Genomic DNA, 21,391 nt, shown 5'->3' with positions numbered 1-21,391 from the left:
AGTAAAGATATGAGAAAGTTAGAGCAAGTTGGCCATCCTTTATATTTCTTTGAGTAGAACACAAACCACAGTCCTACAAATATGTGCGAAGAGGTGGTGGGATCAAACTCTTAGTTCTTTAGAATAGTTTATGTTTGGGATACGACTAATATGTACTTAAATTTATTCATGAAGATTTTCAGATTGACATAAAAAGTTTTTAATGTATAACATCAGCATCAGTAAACAGATCAGTAGGAATCCATTGGTAAGTTTATTCAGCAAGAGACTCAAACTGAGCATTCAAAATGCCCTTTAGACCTGTAACATGCTGAAGAATTATTAGAGCAGGTCTGTCTGTCAGTCTTTTGTGCCTGTAGACAAGCTGTTTGAAATAAAGATTGTTGTTTCATCTTTGTGTTTATTTTCTAGTGCCTTCAAAGCATGTCACCCCAAAATAAAGAGTTTCTACTTTGCAACAGACTGTCTTGAAGAAATGAATAGGTAAGTTACATGTTCTTTATCACGATACTCCAATAATATAAACTAATATTCAGTCTCACATAGAAATATGCTCCTAAGCATGATGTAATGCTGACAGTGATCTCAATACAGCCCACTCTAGTTCTCCACTGACTTTAGTACATACAGCATTACATTGCGTGGTTTATTTTGTTTGCTGGAATTTTTTTGTCATGTCACATGGCACAATTCCACAAAGGCATGTTAGGGAAGTCAGTTGTGCTGGTCACATCTATGTTCATTATTAATGTCATGGGCTAAGTGTTTCTGGTATATACAAACAATACAGGCATACCAAAGCTCATACTGAGAGTATACCCACATGACGGGATTAGATAGTTTTAAATTGGCTGTAATGGTAATCCACAGGAACATAACACCTAAAACCAATGACAAGCAATTTGAAATATTTTTTAAACAGAAATGGGACTGAACTAATGAGGTGCATTTGTTTTTCATGACAGAATACTTTTAAATAAATACATAAATGTGATCCATTCTATCACTCTTCTATCAAGGCTAGCAAAGTTCTACTGGTGGTGTTGCTGTGCTTAGTTATATGTCCTTGGTTGTGCTGGGAGGGCATTCAGGGCCCTGAACAACCTGATCCAAAATTAAAGTTGGCCCTGCAGTGGGTAGGCTGTGGGAACAGATGACCTCCTGAGATCTCTTCCAACCTGAATTACTCTGTGCTTCTATTCTGTGATTCAGTGATGAAGACAGAGGTTAGATAAAGGTGGGAAGGTGCCTTTGAGGATCAAATGCAGAGTCAAATGTTCTACCTCCTCCTGTTACTTTAGGAATTTGTTTATTCAAAGCTGTGGTAAAAAGCAAGGACACATGGGACAATGTTGCCCTACTTTGAAGACTTAAATCTTTCATTGCATATACCACCAAAACTTTGAGATTTAGTTAATTCTTTCTGTTTGAAAACTTAGATTGAATCACCTTCAGGATACAGCTGGATTTTTTTCTTTGGAACAATAATGTTGAGAGGCTATTTTTAAACTGTATTGATGTATACGATTAGCTGTATTGAAACAGTTCACACCAGTTCATCATCCACTGACGATGATGATGATGAGGTTCAGTTCTCAGGAGTATCCCACTGTATCACTGCTAGCTATATCACTTTTAGGATGAAAATTTGCAAAATATTTTTTTTTTAACCAATGTTAACATTGTTTTATTGTTCAGTTATGTAATCTAGCTGAGATTTGTTTTGTACAAAACTGAAGTAAGGATCTTCAGCTATTTTTAAATATGCATGGTTTCTACATTAATTTTAGCTACTTTGATAGCTATGATTTGTTGAAATGCCATTGATCCTCTCTCTCTGTTATACCATAAAATGTTCTGACTCAAGGAAAACCAGGAAGTCTTGATGTACATTCAGTAAAACATCCATTGATTTTCTTACACTAGGGAGACAAGGAAACTGTCTTTATGACAGTTTACAGTTGTTGTGGAGCGTAACAGTTGAAAAGGTGCCAGGATCTGTTTTCATATACTGCCACATTAGTTTGGAATTTACTAGCGCATTTTTTCTGACTTTTTGCGTCTGTTTCCCATGAGAGAGGACAAAGAAGGGTAAAGTTCCCCTTGAACTCTTTTCTGCAGTATTTTTCCATCAGAAGTGCTTTTCCTGTGGAGTAATTGTAATTCACTCAGCAACCCAAATGATGGATTACAATGCTACCTCTGTGAAATCCCTCTGCATCCCCTGCAGCCTTCACATACTTCCTGGAATTCCTTGTCCCAGATATATCCTGTCTGAAATTTGAAATGAGCAAGCAAGATTCATCGATGAAAAATGCACCTAAAATACTAATTTCACAAATCACTAAATCGCTACCTTTCCACCAAATTGCTAACCATGTAATCTAAGGAAATATGGCAAATGCTCTCTCTCTGTTGTATCTTATACTTCTGCTGTCACCAAAAAATTCAACTGGATTTTCCACGGTTACACTGAAAAGTAAAGGCAATTTAATATGAAGTTGAGAAAGAGCATTTCTTCATTCATGGTGTGGAGAATGTTTACCCTTTCTTCAACAGTATTTACCACCACCTTTTGTTTTAACAGATGTTTTTATTTAATTTCTGACTTAAGATTCATTGTTTACTAGGTTGGTTTTTTTTACACTCCAGAATATTGTAATGTTTTTAACACTTTAATACACTGCTTTTGAAAGTGCTAGGCACCGATGGGTAGTAATTGATTTGCGTGTAGCAGATAGTGTTATTCTGTTGCTGCTGAATTTTGCCTGCTGTGTAGCATGTTGCAGACAGACTTTGCTTTGCAAAATTAATGCTCATGCTGTTTTCTCAGGTCGACATGAGCATAGCTGTGTTCTTAGAAATGAATTAATAATGAAATTGATGAACTCATATTTTGCTTGCCATGGTCATGTGGTATTCCAAGCTTGTTAAATGCCTTATTTAACAGAAGTGCTTCATCTATTACCAGACCATGTATTACCTGTTTATGGCTTTAATACTTCTAAGGAAATTAGCACTGAATTTAATATTCAGTCGTTTTACAATATCTACCTTATTTAAAAATTTCTTGTGATTGAAGTGTGCAGTTCATTTGCAATCTCATCATAGACTCCAAATGTTAAATAAAGAAAAAAAAAAGCTCCTGTTATAGGCTGAATAATTTTATCACGCTTCATTTGAATAACTGGGTTAACTTAATGATTTTAATAATTCCCATAAATCTTTGGCATTCGTTCAAATATATAACCAATATCTCCTACCCACTGAAACCTAAAATGATGATAGATTGATTTTGTAGGGGTTGTTTCCAATATTTTCCAGGTAAAGATATGAAAGTTTGTAATATCATATTTCTCTTAAAAAGAAACTGCTTGAAGGTTGGAGTATTTTGAATTCAATTGCTATTGGATATAAGCAAATTTCAGGGTTCATATCCTGTTTATTTTTACATTATGTATGTAACAAGCAAGTTAGCCAAGGCTTTCCTAAACCATCCTGTTTATTACTGAAGTACATTCATCTGTTTTACTTAAATTTGGGGCATGTTAGTCTCCTTGACACATCTTTGCCAGCTCATATGGTAGGTTAGTATTACAGTTTTAAATTACTTTTAATCTTGCCTTACAAGTAAACTAAAACCTAAGAAAAGATCTTGGCAAGTAAAAAATCCAGACATATGCCCCTGTTAGACGCTGCTGGTCTTAAACAAGAGTTGCTGGGCAAGTGAGCAGAAACCTAACCCAGTCAGATCTGCCTGTCCGAATTTAACAGTTCTTCAGGAAACTGCACTGAGTATGTTATTAAAGATTATTTACTCTCCAGACTCTAACCGAATGAAAAGCAATAAGAAAGCAAGTCTGGGGAATGTGAAAGGTATTTTTCAAGCAGAAATCCCTGAATTTAAGCCTACAAATATATAAGTTAACAGGAACAGCGGCTCTTCCCCTTCTTTTTTAAGTTTCCTATAAACTTTTTTCAAACTCAGGAAAGATACAGTCACTCCTAAGGCCACTGCAATCCTCTAACCTATTGTGCTCACATAGAAGCACATAAGTTGCAGCACAAATAAAACATTTTTCTGATGAGAATTAGCTGCAGGCCCCAGGGGCTGGATGAAACCATGATGCATGTGGGAGTCAGCAGTTACAGCTACAGTGCTCAGCCTGGGGAAAATGCTGCACTAGGAAGTGCTGGGACAGAGCTGCAAGTCTTCAAAGTCTCCTTTTTTTTGGCTAGCCACGTAACTCCTCCTTTCGACCATCTACGGACTACTTTCCATAGATTGGTGAACTACCATTTCCCCCTAATACAGTTAGAGAACCATTGGCTTATAGCATTACATTGGAGGATTTTAAAGGTGTATGCAATACACGATTGCAATTATCCAATACACAATCCAAATTAGCATTCATGTGTGAATTTATTCCTAATGCACAGGAGCTAGGATTTACATTGGCTTTCTGTACTAGCTTAAATTACAGAATTAACTTAATCAAATTCTGCTGGAAATAATACCACTGTGAATTGATATAGTTGTTCAGGGAGTCAAACAGTTCGTCTGCATTTAAAAGAGCAGATTTTTTGAGAACAGCACTGAACCTCTCAGTGGTGAATGAAGATCCATTCCAGTCACATTATAATCTTATATTGGACATACTAAGTTAACACTGCAAAAAATGTTTTTTCTAATAATAGAAATAGTGTTTATAAATACATAAATTGGGCCTTTAACTGTATTGTGTAGCCTGTTTCATCTGATTTCTCTAAGAGTGTGTGGGAATAAAATTACACAATTTCAGAAGTAAATTGTCCTTAAAAAAAAAAACTCCACCCCCACCTCCAAACCCTCAGACTCCACCCATACCTTTTCAGGCCATAAGAAACGCAGCTCTCTTGCTCATAAAGGATCCTAGAATGGGTTGGCAGAGACCTTACAGATCATGTAGTGCCAACCCCCTTGCTGTGGGCAGGGATGCCTCCCACTAGACCAGATTGCTCAAAGCCCATCCCTGGCCTTGAAGAATCTTTCCTAAGGAGTGCCCTTCCACTGAGACTCTCCAAAGCTTTTCTGGGCCAGTCATTATTACTAGGATAAAAGCTTGTATAACTGAGTAAAATTGCATAACGTATTAGAAGTCAAGAAATCAGGGCTTGGATTTTTACAGATTTCCATTCCTTACCTGTACTATGGCAAAATTAGAAAGGTAGAATTGAACACAACGTGGCTGCGCATGCTGGAGCATATCCAATGTCATAGTTAGTAAAGGAAGTGGCAGATGCAGGCAGCTAATAGTATTTGCCTGTGCATGGATAGCCAGAAACTCTGGTGAATTAGCCAATTTGGTAAATCGATAGGACAGGGCTGCATTATGTAGCTGCATTTCACTAATGAAGAAAATATCTTACTGTCTTCTTAATTAATTCCTTTGGGTATCAGTGGGGCAGTCCAACCCTGACTTAGCAATGACTACTCCTTTTGTTTTGCCGAGACAGCGTTAGAGCTGCTACAAATGTGTTTGGAAATGTATTTGCAATTTAGCTAAAGGAGTTCCAGTTGAGTGAGTTTCTGTGACAGTTCTGGTAGATTTCCTTAGGGTTTTATTTGAAATCATAGTCTGTCATAAAGTTATTGTGTGTATATTCTCTGTGTTACACAATTGTATTTGTATAAGATGCTATTTCATTTATTACTGGAAGCATAGTTTATTTTCTACAGGGGTTGTGAACTTTATTGTCTATCATCCACCAGGAAAAAAACAGCAACAAAACCACCAAAGTTCTTCCCTCCCCCAAACAAAACAAAACAAAAACCAAGCAAACCAAACAACACAGACTTCAGACTACAAAGGCCTAGTTGTGCATTCAGTTGAGAGAGTGAAGATTACAAAAAATAAAAAAATAAAACAAATTCCCATTAGGTGCATGAATTAGGTGCACACGCAAAGAGGACATAAATTGCTATGGTTCACTTGTCAAGTCTTAGAGTGTCTAGGGCTTTTTTCATATTTTTTCCAGCCTGACAAATCTAAGAAGACAATGCATGAAACAAGATCAACAGAGTCATGTCAAATTATCAAATAAGAGAGAACTTACAGTTTATCCCTTCAATGATTTTACCTAGCAAATTCCAGCAACTGTGACAAATAAAATAGTAAAAATACAGGCTGCTGAGATTTGACATATTTGGAGAGATGAGCTCATTGAGAAGACTGTTCAGTGTTATATTTTGATGTGAGGCATCGGTTATGTGTTTGGGCTTCATTTTTGTTGAGAAAAATAAAGGAATCATTTTAGCCATACCTATTACAGGAACTTTTAGTCTGTTAAATGAGTGCATTACCCACACAGCCTTAGCAATAGTGAAAATAATGTACCCCATGAACCTAAAAGGGAAACATATTGATTTTTCAGATGTCAATTAAGAAAGGCTGGTCAGGAAGAAGCCAGCATATGAAATACAAAATTGATTTTAAAATATAATTCTGTATTGAAAAGAATTTTGCAGTGAACTCTGGAATCCAATTATCTCAGTGATGTAAGAGGTTATAATACAAAGTTTATAACCTGAAATTAAATACAAATTGCACTAAATAAATTGTATGTATGAAATAGATGGTTCAAGGGAATCTATATTTTAATAAACTTAAAGATAACTTGATTAAGTCACATTTAACTTCCATTTCAGTTCTGTTTTTTCTTTTAGCCAAATAACCTGTAGTGTAGATGCAGTCTCAAAAACAAAGATATATTCCTACTCTGAAACATTTACAACAAACCTGGGATGACTTACAAGTATTAATTGATGAAAGAGGTGAGAAATCTAGGAAGTGGGTTTTAAATATATAACTGTGTATTTATTTATTGTGTGCATTAATGTCTTGGTGTTTCATTGGTTTCATTTTAAGGGAATATTTAATAAAAAGAAATAGTTAAAGTGAAGGGACTATTTCTTGAATTTAAATGTTTTCAGGATATATCCATTATTTACTTTTTCACCTGAATTAGTTTCTTGCCTTTGCAAAAAGTGTATACAACATTGAGGGTATTATTTGAATCACAGCAACTCACTACTTCCTGACCTGTTCTCCATGGAATTATGGAGCAGTTTTAACTATAACCCTAAAATTAACTGCCTTGTACACATTTCTTTAAAAAAAAAAAAAAACAAAAAAAAGAGAGAGAGAGAGATTATCAAAGGCATCTTTTCACTTGTGTCATTTTTTTCTCAACTGTTAGACAGAAATAGCCAAGTGGTTGAAGAGGGGTTCAAAAAGCAGATAATTACTCTCCTTTATTGTAAATACAGGCATTAACATTTTGTGCAACTGCGTCATACTGATAGCTCTTTCAGCTTTTTTTAGGAATCTACAAGATTCCTAACTGCATTTGTACAATGAGTGACTGCATGTTGTTGTTGTTTTTTAATATAGTATTCTGGGATGCCGATGCTGTATGAAAACGTTTCCCTGCTTGTTTGGCCCATTTTTTCCAGTGTTTTTTATTAAAGGATCAGTAAGAGAACGTGTTGCTGACTCCTGACAATTCAGGGCATTTCAAGCGTGACTCACTCTTCAGTATCAAGTTTTGATGATTGTCACAGCTACTTAGTTCAAGGCTGCCCTCAGTAAACATCCCTTTCCAGGCCGTAGGGTAGAATCAGACTCGCAGAACAGACCTTGGGCTGTAATCCCCTGGTACTAACCAGAATTATCTCAGTAAATTTAACTTAGCTTCCTACCATGCAGCTCTATTTTATCCTGAAGGAATGCCAACAGTGCCTATTTGTAATCAACAGAATTAATTAAGACAAAATCTGATTTATTTAGAATTTAAGCCATTGAGACAAAATACAAAACTTAGCCATGTGTTTACATGACTTTTCCTGAGGCTTACAATTCCCTCCATTTGGTTTGCTAAGGTAAAAAATAAAAATAAATAAATAAATAAATATAAATAATAGGTGTTTCTTTGCTGTAGGTGCTTGACAGGTATAGCACATAGTCTTGCATTGCATGGCCTTCCATTACAACATTGTTATCTATCCCTTAAAGAGTCTACTTTTGCCACGCAGCTCCCTTTGCCTTTCTGAAACCTGACGTTAGCCTACAAGGCATTCACCACAAATTTCTGAACCGGGAGGCTGAGTTCCAAGCTTTCCAGAGAGAACTTTTTTGTAACTTTGCCAGTCTGTTTTCTTTAATAGAAAAGAAAGTAGTTTGCTCATCAGGCAAATTCATCAGGTTTACACAGCTTTCCTTTTGATTTGAGTTTGCATTTCCTCCTGTGATAACTGTCAGAAAAGGATCTGTAATCTCAGCACTTCTATAATTCCTGATTAACCTCAAAAACATTCACCCATGCTTTTCGTAAAAAATACAAAATCTAAGATTGAGATTCTTTTTCTTTTATCAGAAGAGATTTTATCATTATAAGCCAGTGAATGTCATCAGATATCCTTTTCATTGGCTTGACAAAGAGCTAACTCTAAATTGTGGTAAATGAGGTAAGAATGTACTTGTAACTATACTGGGGATCTTCTTGCTTTCTGAAGGGAAAAAGAAAAAGGAAAAAAAAAAAACAAGCAGTCTTGTAGAAGGCAGGTTACCTTCTGCTAATTCCAGATTTGGACATTGAGGCCATACGAGTAAAGCTGATACTCTGTCTAAGAAAAATCCATGTTCTTTTGAAGGTTAATATCAACAATGAGCAACAACTAACAACGAGCAACAACATAAAATAGGCAAGAAATTTAAGACAACATAAATTTCAGTGCACTGACCACCAAAATGGCTGAGTTTGCTTTGAGTCTGAAGATGGTAGAGTCCTAGTTTATCACTGGTGCTGAAGCAGAACTGTAGTTTAAGTCACTGAGGTATTCTGCTTAATTGCCAAAGGCATATGGGAAAGTATGACTAAAACTATTTTCCTCCAATGCTAATGAGTTTAGAAATTCAGGAATAGCTGTTGAAAAATAGTAAATATCAATGCTTAATACTGAGCAAAGGTATGATGTCGTTTCAATTACTTCAATAAATAGCATGCCTTTAAAAAGGAGCAGATGTCAAGTGATCAGCACGCCCTTTCTTGAACAAAATTATGCTGGTGAGCACTGTAGAAAATTAGCTTTTCAGTAAACCCGTTAATCCATTTGAAATTTACTTCCTTCGTGATAAAGATGAGTTATTGGCATGTTGATGCAAGCAGTATCTCTCTTAGCAGTTCTAAGCCTGTGGTTGATATTTGTGAAAAATAATCACTTTTAATTTTTATTTCCAATTTGAGGACTTCTGTTTTAATGCTGAAAGGCAAATAACATTACAGTACAGTTCTTTGTATTTTCATAGTTTTGTGATTGAGTTAATCCTTATAACAATTCCCTGTAAGAAGTAAATGTTGTTATCCACTTTGGATACTTCTGTAAGGCGTAAGATATGTAGAATGATTTGCTGAGGGCTGTACAATGAGTCAGTGATATATCCAATATTACAGATGAAGACCGTTGCTCTGAGCAGTGGCACAGCATTGCTTAGACCACTAGATGAATCCATGCTGAACTGTGTTCTATTTTCAGTGGAGTTCGCTCTTCCTTCATTTTCTGTCTCCTTGACGTGTACACTATCGTTCATATACTATGCTATTAGACAAATAATACATTCACAAATGCCCTTAGAAGCTTATTTTGTTCTAAGTACACTGAATAGCTTTCTTGTTTAAATCTGGAAAAAAAAAAAAAAAAAAAAAAGCCCTTAAGGTAGAGTACGTGTTGTTTACTAACAACTTTCCTGAGAAGTCTGTGAAAGGTGTTTTTGTCATGATACTGATTTAGTGTTGCATTGTTAGAAAGAAAACAGAGCTGCTTCCAGAAATCACTAACGTGAAGTATACTAGAAAATTAATGGCGTAATAAATAATTAGGTAATACTTAAGAATACATCCCTGTCATTACGGATGTCGATAAATAGGCCTTTTTTATTTCATTATATTTCTTTGTGAACATCCAGTCATGTTAGGTAAAGAAAAACTTTAAAAGAACTTTCCTAAAAATAAGCTTTAATATTCTTCTAGTGGAAAAAACTTATTTTTGAACAAGTGAATTTATTTGGGGACAAAATAGAAACTAGAACATCCAATGTACAGTACAAATATTGAAGCACCTTCAATTTACTAAGTCTTGTTTTAGAAACCTAAGATTCTGTATTGAAAAAAAAAATCAAAGTAAAAGAATTTTGATTTTGCATGACAAGCCTTAATATTTATATCACCATTGTCATAAATCTAGATTAGCAAATAGCTAGTGGTATACCGTCATAGTTTGTTTCAGCTTTTTAAGCGTGTAAACTTAATACAACTTATTTCCTAGCATAGGTTTTCATACAGTTACCATCATCATTCTAGTTGATTTTATAGTATTTTGGTAGCATTTTCAGGAGAGTTCTTGAAGTAGCTATCAGAATAAATGTAGTATATTCTTTTACACAATGTCTCAGGAAACCATTCCACACAAATAGGTTGCAGATGAAGATTAGAGAGGATTTTATTCTACTTCAGGTGGAGACAGAGTTGGACGTTCTCTGTATTACACAAAAGATTCTATGTACGTGCTCATGTTAAGCCATTGCCAAAGCTAGCATATTAGCATGTATGTTTCACATTTTGCTTATGACTTAATTCTTCAGTTTTCTAGGCAGCAGAATAAAACATAATGAGTCTGATACTCCACTAGGCAAATTTGCTCCAGCAGATATGAACAGAAGTCCACATCTGCACTCTACATGAACTGTAACAACCTTCACTTGGAATTATTAACCACTGAATACATCTGAATCATGATTTTAACAGCCTGAACAGTGTTCAGTTTTTGGGCTAACAGTTACTTCTGACTTTTCTACAGAATAAGAAATCGGTATGGCTTCATGTTTACACTAGATGTTGCTTTTAAGTATCCCTCTTCCTCATTTTCTTTTGTTCTATTAGGTGGATGAATCGTCTGGGTCTTGCAGCAATTGGTTACACACCTGATGACAAGGACATTCATCCAGATGAAGGTAATGTTTCAGAGATGATAAGCAGGAGAAGAAAGCAGAGAGTACACCTGTTCACTATTTGGTTGAAGCTGGAGATGTCATAACTGACTTCTTTATTAGCATGTGTGCTGTGTCTTTTAAAACACAGATTGTCATAAGAACATCTATCCTTGAAGAACTAGATTTAGTAGTGCCACCAACAAATAAAATCCAGAATAGTAATTTTAAGAAATATTAAAAACAAATGATGTATAGAATTCCAAGTCCAGGCTGATGCATGACCTCCCAGAGCAGAGCCATCAGGTATGCTCGTCACTCTAGAGCAAGTGAAGACATCACGGTCACAGGTCAACAAGTGTTTTAGATCCATTCTTCATCTGCTGAGCTCGGGTGCCAGCCTTGCCTTTTTTGTCATGGCCAGGATTATTAGGCAATGGTGTATTAAGTGTTTAGTCTCAGCTGTAGTTTGGCACCTAGAAGGAAATTTCCTTCTGTGACCAGAAGCTGCTTTTTTATTGTACACTGGGAGTTAGGTATCTAATCTGCTTTCCGTAACACTATCCTAAAACATTCAAAGGTTCTTCATACCTGTGTATCTAAGTACAAGACGTTTTCACAAAGTCTGCTCTTTAATAACTGCCAAGCCACCTAAGTGACTGAAATGTTTACCCTTGCAAGTTAGTAATGTTCTGAAAACGTGGGAACCGCTTTCTTGTGGAAAAGCACATGACTGAAACCCAGAATGCTTTGTTAGCAGATTACTGGAGTGAAAGCGACCAGGATGATGTTGATGGCTCTTTAACCCTGAAGCAGGAAGGTTCTTCAGCACTGTGTGACTCCTATCACCGAACACCCTCAGTGAGTTATAAATGCTGCATTTGACAGTAGGTCACCAAACAATGTGTGCCTTGATTTGCATTTTGCTTGGTTTAGAAAATTTAGTTATAAAGGCAGAACAAAGACGGATCTCATTGTAAGAATGAAATTAGTGCTGTTCCTTGTGATCTAAGAACTGAATGTTTTCTGGTAGTGTCATAAGATGTTAAGAAGCTGATAAAAAAAATAAAATACTTCTACTATATTGTATAGGGAAAAGTTTCGATAAATGAGATAAAAATATTTTGTATACAAACAGGTTCTAGTATCAAATACCATTTCTAACATACAGAACATAGACTGTGATGTTTAATCTGTTTCTAAGCACAGATAGGACTGTTCTCTATTTTTCTTTCAGATTTTTCTTCAACGTGAATGACACGACCCTCACACAACCAGAACCAAAGAAAGAGTGACTGAGGCAACAGCATCACATGGGTGAAGTTCAGACTGATTTTCACCCATGTGATGCTGTTTTATCAACCAGGATACAGGTTAAGCCTCTCCCTTTCTGTTTTTTCACTTTTTTGCCTTTCTCTTTGTTTTTGAATTAAAATGATACACAGACCCAGCAGAATTAAAATGATTTGATGAGCTCAGCAGTCCCCCAAAATTCAAAAATCTTCCTGGGTGCTGAAGTTTTTTTCTTGTTTGGCTGATGTTTATCACAAAAAAAAAAAAAAAAAGGAAATCCAATTATGGTTTCTTTTGGGGGCTTTCATGTCTTCACAGCACACTGCTGGACTGAGCGTAAACTGGACTTCTCTTCAGGAAACCTTTGTTTTCCAGCAGTTCTTTCCAGCAGTAGTTGCTCATGGGCAGAGAATGTGCAAAACAAGAATAGGGAGTGGTTAAAACATAGCACTTGCATAAAAGATTTCACTGTTAATTATATTGTTTACAAAGGTTCATATTATGACATATCAAAACACACATATAAGTCCATTTTATTAATATGTATTGTGTAATGTTCTACACTATAGTGATTTTCTTGGGTCTGTTTTAAACCTTGTCTTATAGTCAGATACTTTTGTTTCTTTTCAGGTGACTTCTACAAGTCCATTCCCTGAAACCAAACATGGACGACACTTTTCAAGTGAATCAACATATTCTCATTCCTCTGCCGAAGATTCTCGACAAGATGTAGCAGGAAGCACACACTCGTCAGGATGCAGACCTCCCTACCGAGAAAGACGCTCATGGCAGGATCTGATAGAGACTCCATTAACCAGTTCAGGGCTCCATTTTCTCCAAACTGTTCCTCCTGATCCGGAATACATGAGTGGCCGGCCTGGAATGTCACCAGACAGACGAAAACAAGCAACATTACCAGTACAAAGACGTCATAATTATGAACAGGATGGGCCTTTCCCCTTGGCGGAATGTCAGAGAGGACATAGCTCTCACAGCAGGCCACAGAAGCAACGTAGTCAAAGCCTTCCACGAAACAGAGATGTCAGGGGTAAGGGGCGTCTGAAGTCCATAGAAGGAACAGACGACAAGCTGGAAGAGAAAATTCCTATTAGAAGGCATAATAGTTTTTGCGTAGAAGGTAAGCTTTCGGAGATATTCTGATTCTCCTTACTGCATTGAAAACCAAAGCAGTACTGCCATTATTCTCAGCAAGATTTTTGCTTAGCAAAGTTATATTTTGGCAAATTCTTCAGTTGCTACTCAGGACTTTGCATTTAAAATGCTCAGATGTAGTGCTTAAGAATATAGCTTTATGGCTGATCAAAATGTTATTGTTTCATCAAAACGAAAATGGGAAGACCGTGTTATAAGTTATTTTATGCAGTAATTTGCAGAATTATTTGCTGTTTTTATGCACTAATTTGCAGTATTGTTTGCTGTTTTTAGAAGCTTTGTCTGAGTTGCTGGATTTGTTCTTAGGTTTCTTTATTTTCTCTCAGAAAACTTAAAAGAAATTGGAGAAAATTCAGATGGTCTGCAAGAGCTGTACAAGTCTCTGGAACAAGCTAGTCTGTCAGCTTTTGGAGAGCAGCGCCCTTCCACCAAGCAGGAGTTCCGCAAGTCTTTTGTAAAGCGATGTAATGATCCAGTTATCAATGAGAAGCTTCACCACATCAGAGTACTCAAGAGCACTTTAAAAGTAAGGCTTTATCATTCATATTGTGTATGAGCAATATAAACTTGTAAAAGTATCATCTCTTAGTGTTCTCCCATGGATGAGGCTTTCTTTGTAGCTTTAGAACAAACGCTTCTTCAGAGCAAAGGTGTTCTGGCCTCAAAACAAAACAAAGCCAAAATAAACCAACCAAACATTACTTGTTGCTCTTTCGAGGCCTGTTATAGAAAGTGCCAAGGAATGAGCTGTCGGACAGTTTAAGCTGTAGTAGTTCCTGAGTATAGGTAAAAAATTCAAGCGTAGTTTGAATAGTAGTTTGCCTAGCACTTTGCATTGAAATGAAAGAAGAAATAAAATGCCAAGATACAAAGAGTGGCATACGTTTCATTTTTACATGTACTGTGTCTTTCTGGAATTTGATAGGCAAAGGAAGGGGACCTCACAGTTATCAACAGCCTGCTGGATGATCCCAACTTAACATCAAAGAAGTTTAAAGATTGGAAACTAAAGAACTATGAGTTTTTCCTGGACATTTGTGAGTACAGTGCTGCTTTGAAATCACAAAATGGAGCCTCTGAACTTGCAACCTCAGCACCAATGCTGACACATACACATTCATTCATTGAAACTCACGTGTGACAGGACTGTATCATGAATAACTGCTGGGTGCCGTGAAAAATCCAATAAGACAAACACTGTAATATTTATAAGTAATGTACTCAGCAGTACTGTAAATAAGTTGGATAAGAGAATAGTGCCACAGGATGCCTACTACATTGCATGATAAGACAATAATATTCTTTACAAATTTTTTGTTTGCTATTATCAACCGGTGTCCGTATCAAGCTCTGCATTAGAAAGAAGCAGTGCAGAAGTGTAACTGAAAACAAACACCAGTGTATTTAAAGTACTGTACTGAAACTAAGCTTCTAGTATGAGCTCCTACAATCATTTTATATATTTAGATATACATAAACACATATCTATGTATATAAAATGTAACACAGTAGTTGATATTTACTTTCTAAATGCCCTGAAGTTAACATTTTCACACATTTTTCTTGAGAAAAATGCAAAATAAAAACACAAATACATTGGATGCTCTTAGAGATGAACGATTATTTTTCTACATTTCCAGGTAGTGACCATCTTTGCAAATAAAAGGACAGAGTTATCAAAAAGTAAACTCAATCCCTATAGTGTGCCTTAAAATGTACACTGTACATCTAGCAAATAGATCCCAATCTGGCCCTATGGGCATACTGTACATGCCATTAGATACTGTGTTTGTAAAGTACTGTGCCTGCCTTTAAAATGAATGAAAATAAGCGAGCAGGTGTGGCACAGAGAAGTTAAGATATGAGTAGAACTATGTCGGTTGTTCACTAATGCTGCAACTTATGCTGATTTTAACATAATTTGAAATATTTCATGGTGGAAGAAAAACGTCTGCACTGAATATGGCACATACTGCAGGTTTTCATACTTTCTTCACTGTGAATTTAAGTGACGCATGTGAGTCACAAAATTCAAAAAAGTTCTGATGCTTCAAGGGTGAGAATTTAGTAAAAAAAAATAATCCTGAACTAATCAATTAAGTTCTGTAATAGACTGGCATATAGAGCTAAGTAAGTTATTCAAAATTATATCATGTCCGGCAATAATTTTTAACTGTTAGTAGTACATCAGCAAGTGAGTGAAGTTATTCAGTACATCACTAGAAAACCAATCTGTATTGATTGGATTTGAGAAGACACGCACATCACGTCATGTATTTCACTTCCTTGCCTGGATGAGAATGATTTCTAAGAATCAGATTTTGGAGAAAATACTTGTATTCTTGAAAAAATAAAAAAAAAAGATTGCTCTGAATGTTACTGAACTTAATTTTCCAACACACATTCACAATTTTCTTTGTGCTTGCTAGAATATTTCTAGAAAGCACAACAAAGGAGTTGTGAATTCAGTTAATATCATCTGACTTAAACACAGGTATTCACTGATAATTTTTTACAATATAAACCTAATTGTATCTCATATGTCAAGAATTGAAAAATTCATACAATTCAATATAATATGGGCAAAAATATTATCTCAGAGTCCTAGTATCCAGGAAGAGATTTAAGTATTCACAAAGCCAAAAACAGACTCAGCTTGTGGAAAATTATTTTTTTGTTGTTGTTGATTAAAAATAGAGAAGGTTAATGAGAAACAAAGACAAAGCTAAAATCACCCACACTGACTTCCTTCTACCTAGGCTCAACTTCACTCCTTCCTTCCTTCCTGACTCTTGCATCTCTTCCAATTCTGTGCAGCACGGGGATGTGGTCAGTCCGTAACACTCCATCTATGCCACTCCTTCCTCCTCACACTATATTCCCCTGCTCCAGCATGGTGTAACTCCCACAGGATACAGTCCTTAGTGAGCTTCCAGTGTGGGTCCTTCCCACAGGCTGCAGTTCTTCCAGAACTCCTCCAGCACGGGTCCTTTCTATGGGGTGCAGTCCTTCAGGAGCACACCGCTCCAGCACAGGTCCCTCACAGTCCCCAGTTCCTGCCAGACCTCCTGCTCTCAGGCTGCCCTCAGGCTGCAGCCTCCTTCAGGGCATATCCACCTGCTGCTCCAGTGCAGTCCTCTGCGGGCTGCAGAGGGACAGCCTGCTTCACCATGGTCCTCTCCACGGGCTGCAGGGGAATCTCTGCTCTGGCACCTTGAGAATATCCCCATCCTCCTCCTCCTTTTGTATTGGTGTCTGCAGAGCTGTTTCTCTTATATTTTTCTCAGTTCTCTCTCTCACAGCTGCTGCGCAGCAATTTCATCCTTTCTTAAGTACTAATGACAGAGGCAGCGCCAGCTTGGCTGGTGGGTTCATCTTTGATCAAGGGAGGGTCCATTTCTGAGCTGACTAGAAAGGGCTCTCTCTGTCTGACGTGAGGGCAGCCCCTGCTCTGTTCTCATAAAGGTCACCCGTGCAGCCTGTCTGCTGCCAAACTTTGTGATGTAGACCCAATACAGCAGCTGGAGAAACACAACTCAGATTTGGTTTATTCTCATTTCCACTGGCATTTATTGGAACCAGAGTGGATGCAGTAGTAGCCTATAACAGGAAAAGGCATTAGAGTAAGGATGTATTATTACTTGACAGCTGTTTTGAGTTCTTTACATCACACAAGCAGTTGAGTCACAGCATGATTGTAACAAATACATCACAACATTTGGATAGAACATACAACATGAAGGCATATTTTACCTGCTTTAGCAAATTGACTATGTAATTAAGAATCACTGAAGACAATGGCTCCTTAAATGCATGCATCAGAGTGGACCAGGATCACATTGTACCTGTTTTGCTTGAATATTAAGCATACACTTAATCTTCTAAGCACCTGAGATAATAAAAAACATACAGGAAATAGAGGACAATTTGTCACCACAGGTTTCACCAAGATTGGAGTTGTGTATTCATGCAAAATGTAAAACTCAATTTAAATGTATCTACTATGTGAACATTGTAGTTACTGGACAACTGAATAGCAGAAGCATTAATAGAGGGAATTTGTCCAATTTTTTTTCCCTAGAAGATCTCTAAAAGATGTATTTCACTATTTGTAATGCTATCCTTCATACAGTGTGGGAGAAATATTATGCAGTGAAACAAGCAGAACGGTAAATTATAGAATCCATTTATAAACCAGTTCATACTGTATGTGCAAGCAGTGATAGATAGACACAGAATTAAATGGATTAAATTTTCTATATTCATAAAGAAATTTAAACTTGCCTTTCATTTCAAACCCAGATGATCTGTGCTTTCATATTAAACAGATTTATATAATTTTAAAATAGTTTTCAAAAAGAATTTCAAATGCTACTGTATAGCAACTCAAGAGAAATGGCAATTCCCTGCTGAGCTTGTTCAGTAGTCCTTAGTAAACAATGAAACCAGCTATTTCTTTTCTAAAATGCTACTTATAGATACAGCTGAAAGTGGCAAACATCATTAGGAAGATGTTTTTCAAAAATAACACAAATAGTAAGGAAAACAGATGGAATCTCAATATTAATTTCTCAGTGTTCACTAAAGTAATAAAAAAAACATACTTCTGAAATAGGAGTAAATGACAAAAAATTGAGAGATCATACTGTTGGTCAGATTATTTTTTAAATCTTTCAGTGTCATGGGTTCATCTGTGTTGAAATTCTCATAGTCATGAATTAGTATTTTGCTCTTTGTTGAAGTAACTGAAATGCAAAGTGCAATATAGATATTGTATTTAAAATCCATGCACCAAATTCAAATAAGTCAAATTCTCCTCGTCCAAAAGGTACTCTAACACTGTACAATGCAGCTGAAATTATTAAGGTAGTTCACCAGGTATATAAAACTGAATTAATGCTCCCCCGAAACTACTGATCCCCCTCCTTTTTTAATACACTATTCTGTATTCACTGAATTCTTTGATTGTTAAAAAATATCTTAGTAGCTATCTCTGTATCACTTCCTCAGAAAGCTGAGGCTTTTTTCTTGTTTTCATAGATTTCAGGTGACAGCTTCCAGACACTTACTCTAATTGTTATGAACAAGAAGTAGTCAAAGGAGGAGGAGGAGGTTCTCATCAGTCTGTATGTACAAATCCTTTAATAAAAACAAAGCTGAGAGAATACTGGCTCCATGCTTGGGGGCAGCACAGGTAGGAGTACATTTCCCCTCACAGATATCAGCCTGCATTAGACCTGGGGTCTTTACCCTCCCCAAAGCAAGCTGCTTTACTTCATTGGCAAAAACTACCCTACTGTTTCATCGGCTTCTGATACAGCTCTGCTTTCTCAAACACGTCATAAGCACTTTACATTTTAGCACCATAAGGAGAAACTAATCAATTGCTACTAAACTATATTGGAGAATGAGATTTGATACTTTTCCAAGGAGGGAATTCTGAATATGATCAGTCAGTTAATGTTCAGACACAGACTGCTATCTTCCAAGCTAGAAATCTGCTGCACCACTTGTTTTTTTCAAGGAAAAAAAATGAGTGTCACAGAGAATTGCTAGATGTATGTGGCAACTTAGCTTTATTTTTACTGTCATCAGCAATTACAACTTTCCAGGCCAAATTAATTATTCTTCAATTCAAAGTTTGGTGAAGACTATAGCAAAGGTACCTTCAAAAGGGTTACTTCACAGAGGGAATTGCTAAGCTTCACTAAAATTTGTAGAATTTTACTGTTGACCTTTACTGAGGCTTTACTTTGACTATTAATAGAACAGGCACCTCAGGCACTTTTTTTAATTTTTTTTTTTTTTTTTTTTTGAGAGAGCGCTGATATACTACTGGGACCTAGTCTTAATAAAAGTATAGATTTTTTCAGGAGGATACTGCCCATCATTGTTTTCAAGAACCATATTCATCTTACTGCAGGCCAGACAAACAAAACATGTTTATTTTTATCACGCTTACAAGTGTTTAACGTGACAATTAGGGATTTTACTGTATGCATTAATGCCACTGTATGAGCAGTATTTGAAAGAAAGCAATGCTGAAGAAATATGTCAACAAACTGCTGTTTGACCAGAAAGGTCAAACCTGCTGGCTTCTGTCCTCACATTTCTAGAATATTACTCATTCTCAGGCATTGGTGAGGGTATCAATACAGATCTTTTTACTAACTGTAAATGCATCTGTCTGAATGCTGCAGATTAAATAAGTATACCATATTATACATATTTGCTCTATTGCATTTTTTCACTAGCAACCACAAAGCAAATGTCTTAACAAATCTTGTTCACTGGCTAAACTAACAGTAAGACCTTACCAGTTAAGGTACCAGTTAAGACTTCTGTTTTATTGAGAAACAAGGATTTCAACTTAAAAATCTGAAATGGGAACAGGTTAGGATATAGGAGAAATGCACTAGTATTAATAAACTTTTTACATTTGACACATACTGTATTACAAAGAAAATATCCTTGCAAGACCATTAATTGCTGGGCCATAGGTGACTTCTGTCTAGTTTACTAAAGTAGCTAATAAAACTTGTATAGAGAGCCTTTTTTAGATAATGCTTACATGTATGAAATTGTATGACACCCTTGTACTATGGCTTGCACTTTACTTGCATTAAACTGTGAAGTAGGCTGTAGTAATGTCTTTGTATATTCAGGGGTTGAAATACCAAAGCAGTAGATGGTGTTCAACCTGTACTGTTAATTAAATCTGAACTTGCTGATAATGTGTATTTTGAAAACCCCGCTAACTTAAAGTCTTTAGCAAATAATGATATGGGGTCTCCATGGTCTTTGTTTCTTTGTAAATATAAACATTCTTACTGTTTCTGTAGCAATAGGAGGTTATAAACCAAACTTTCACTAGGACTGTTTTCAATAACAAAAAAAAAATCTATAGCGCCTTGTATAAAAATCATGGAGACTCCATGACCTGTGGGCATTTTTTGTTTACAAGCAGTATGTATATATGTATTAGAGGCAGAACTGTTATTTATCACAAAATTATGTTGTGGTTGATTCTTTCTAAAGTAAATATATGTTTTATGTCATTATGAAAAATAAGTATTTTTAGTAAGAGCCATCTTGAAAAGTTTGAAGTGTCAAAACTTCAAATACTAGTAATCTTCCATGTTTCAGCCTTGTTTTTCTAATCAACTGTGAGATGAACTGAGAGGTCACGGTGAACCATCTGTCTGTGCCAGGGAAAATGTCTGAGTTATATCACAGTTTCCGACATTCTGCAACTTTTCTCCAATTACCATCTTGCTTAAGCGCTTTTATGAGCAGATGCTCTACCAGTACTGTGGTAAAGTCCCTCAGCTCACTGATGCTACAGAGATAGAAAAGTAACTGCTCTAACTGGACTAATACAGGTAAACTAGGTTTCAACCCCTGGATAATACAGTATTTCTTCAGTTTCACAACAGTATTTTTAATTTTATACTCATCTATGTTGAGAGATGATCCAATAGTTTATATAGGCAGTGAATGTTAGGTTTCTTTTTTTTCCTCTTTTCAGATGAGTTCTGTGTGAATTACTGTAACTGGCTGCGTTTTTTCTATCACAGAATTAACTTGTTAACTTTTTGTGTGTCTACAATGAAAATTTATGAATGGAAAACTTCACTGTGTGTTGCTCACTGGGCATATACCTCATGGTACATTGCACAGACGTGTAAGTTGTAAGTTGCACTGCAACATTAAAAAAGGAACATATTGCTCTTTTTTCAAAGATATTAACTTATTTAAGAGATATAGTCTGTACATTATTAAAAAGAACATTTATTCTTCCTAAATTCAAACAAAGCTTTTGTTTTGGGGAAAAAAAAAGTTGTAAACTTGAGTTGTAAATTTGGACTTCAATAAACTGAATTATCTGCACTTAAATTTTC

The 21,391-nt window shown here is 36.1% G+C and overlaps 1 protein-coding gene across 1 annotated transcript in view; it reads left to right on the top strand.

Moving 5' to 3' along the window:
- Nucleotides 1-21,386, top strand: part of LOC106042970 (connector enhancer of kinase suppressor of ras 2-like) — a 182,855-nt gene extending 161,469 nt beyond the window's left edge. The window contains exons 20-25 of the mRNA XM_067004835.1: nt 412-483; nt 10,978-11,048; nt 11,785-11,885; nt 12,948-13,455; nt 13,817-14,016; nt 14,416-21,386. Coding sequence (XP_066860936.1) covers nt 412-483; nt 10,978-11,048; nt 11,785-11,885; nt 12,948-13,455; nt 13,817-14,016; nt 14,416-14,631 — 1,168 coding nt within the window. The 3' untranslated portion in view covers nt 14,632-21,386. The remainder of the gene's footprint in view (nt 1-411; nt 484-10,977; nt 11,049-11,784; nt 11,886-12,947; nt 13,456-13,816; nt 14,017-14,415) is intronic.
- The last annotated feature ends 5 nt before the right edge of the window (nt 21,387-21,391 follow it).

The sequence above is a fragment of the Anser cygnoides genome, chromosome 13 (genome assembly GCF_040182565.1).
Source record: "Anser cygnoides isolate HZ-2024a breed goose chromosome 13, Taihu_goose_T2T_genome, whole genome shotgun sequence".
In the NCBI taxonomy this organism is placed as follows: domain Eukaryota; kingdom Metazoa; phylum Chordata; class Aves; order Anseriformes; family Anatidae; genus Anser; species Anser cygnoides.
Note: the sequence above shows the minus strand (reverse complement) of the source record. Positions and strands in the feature narration are given on the sequence as shown.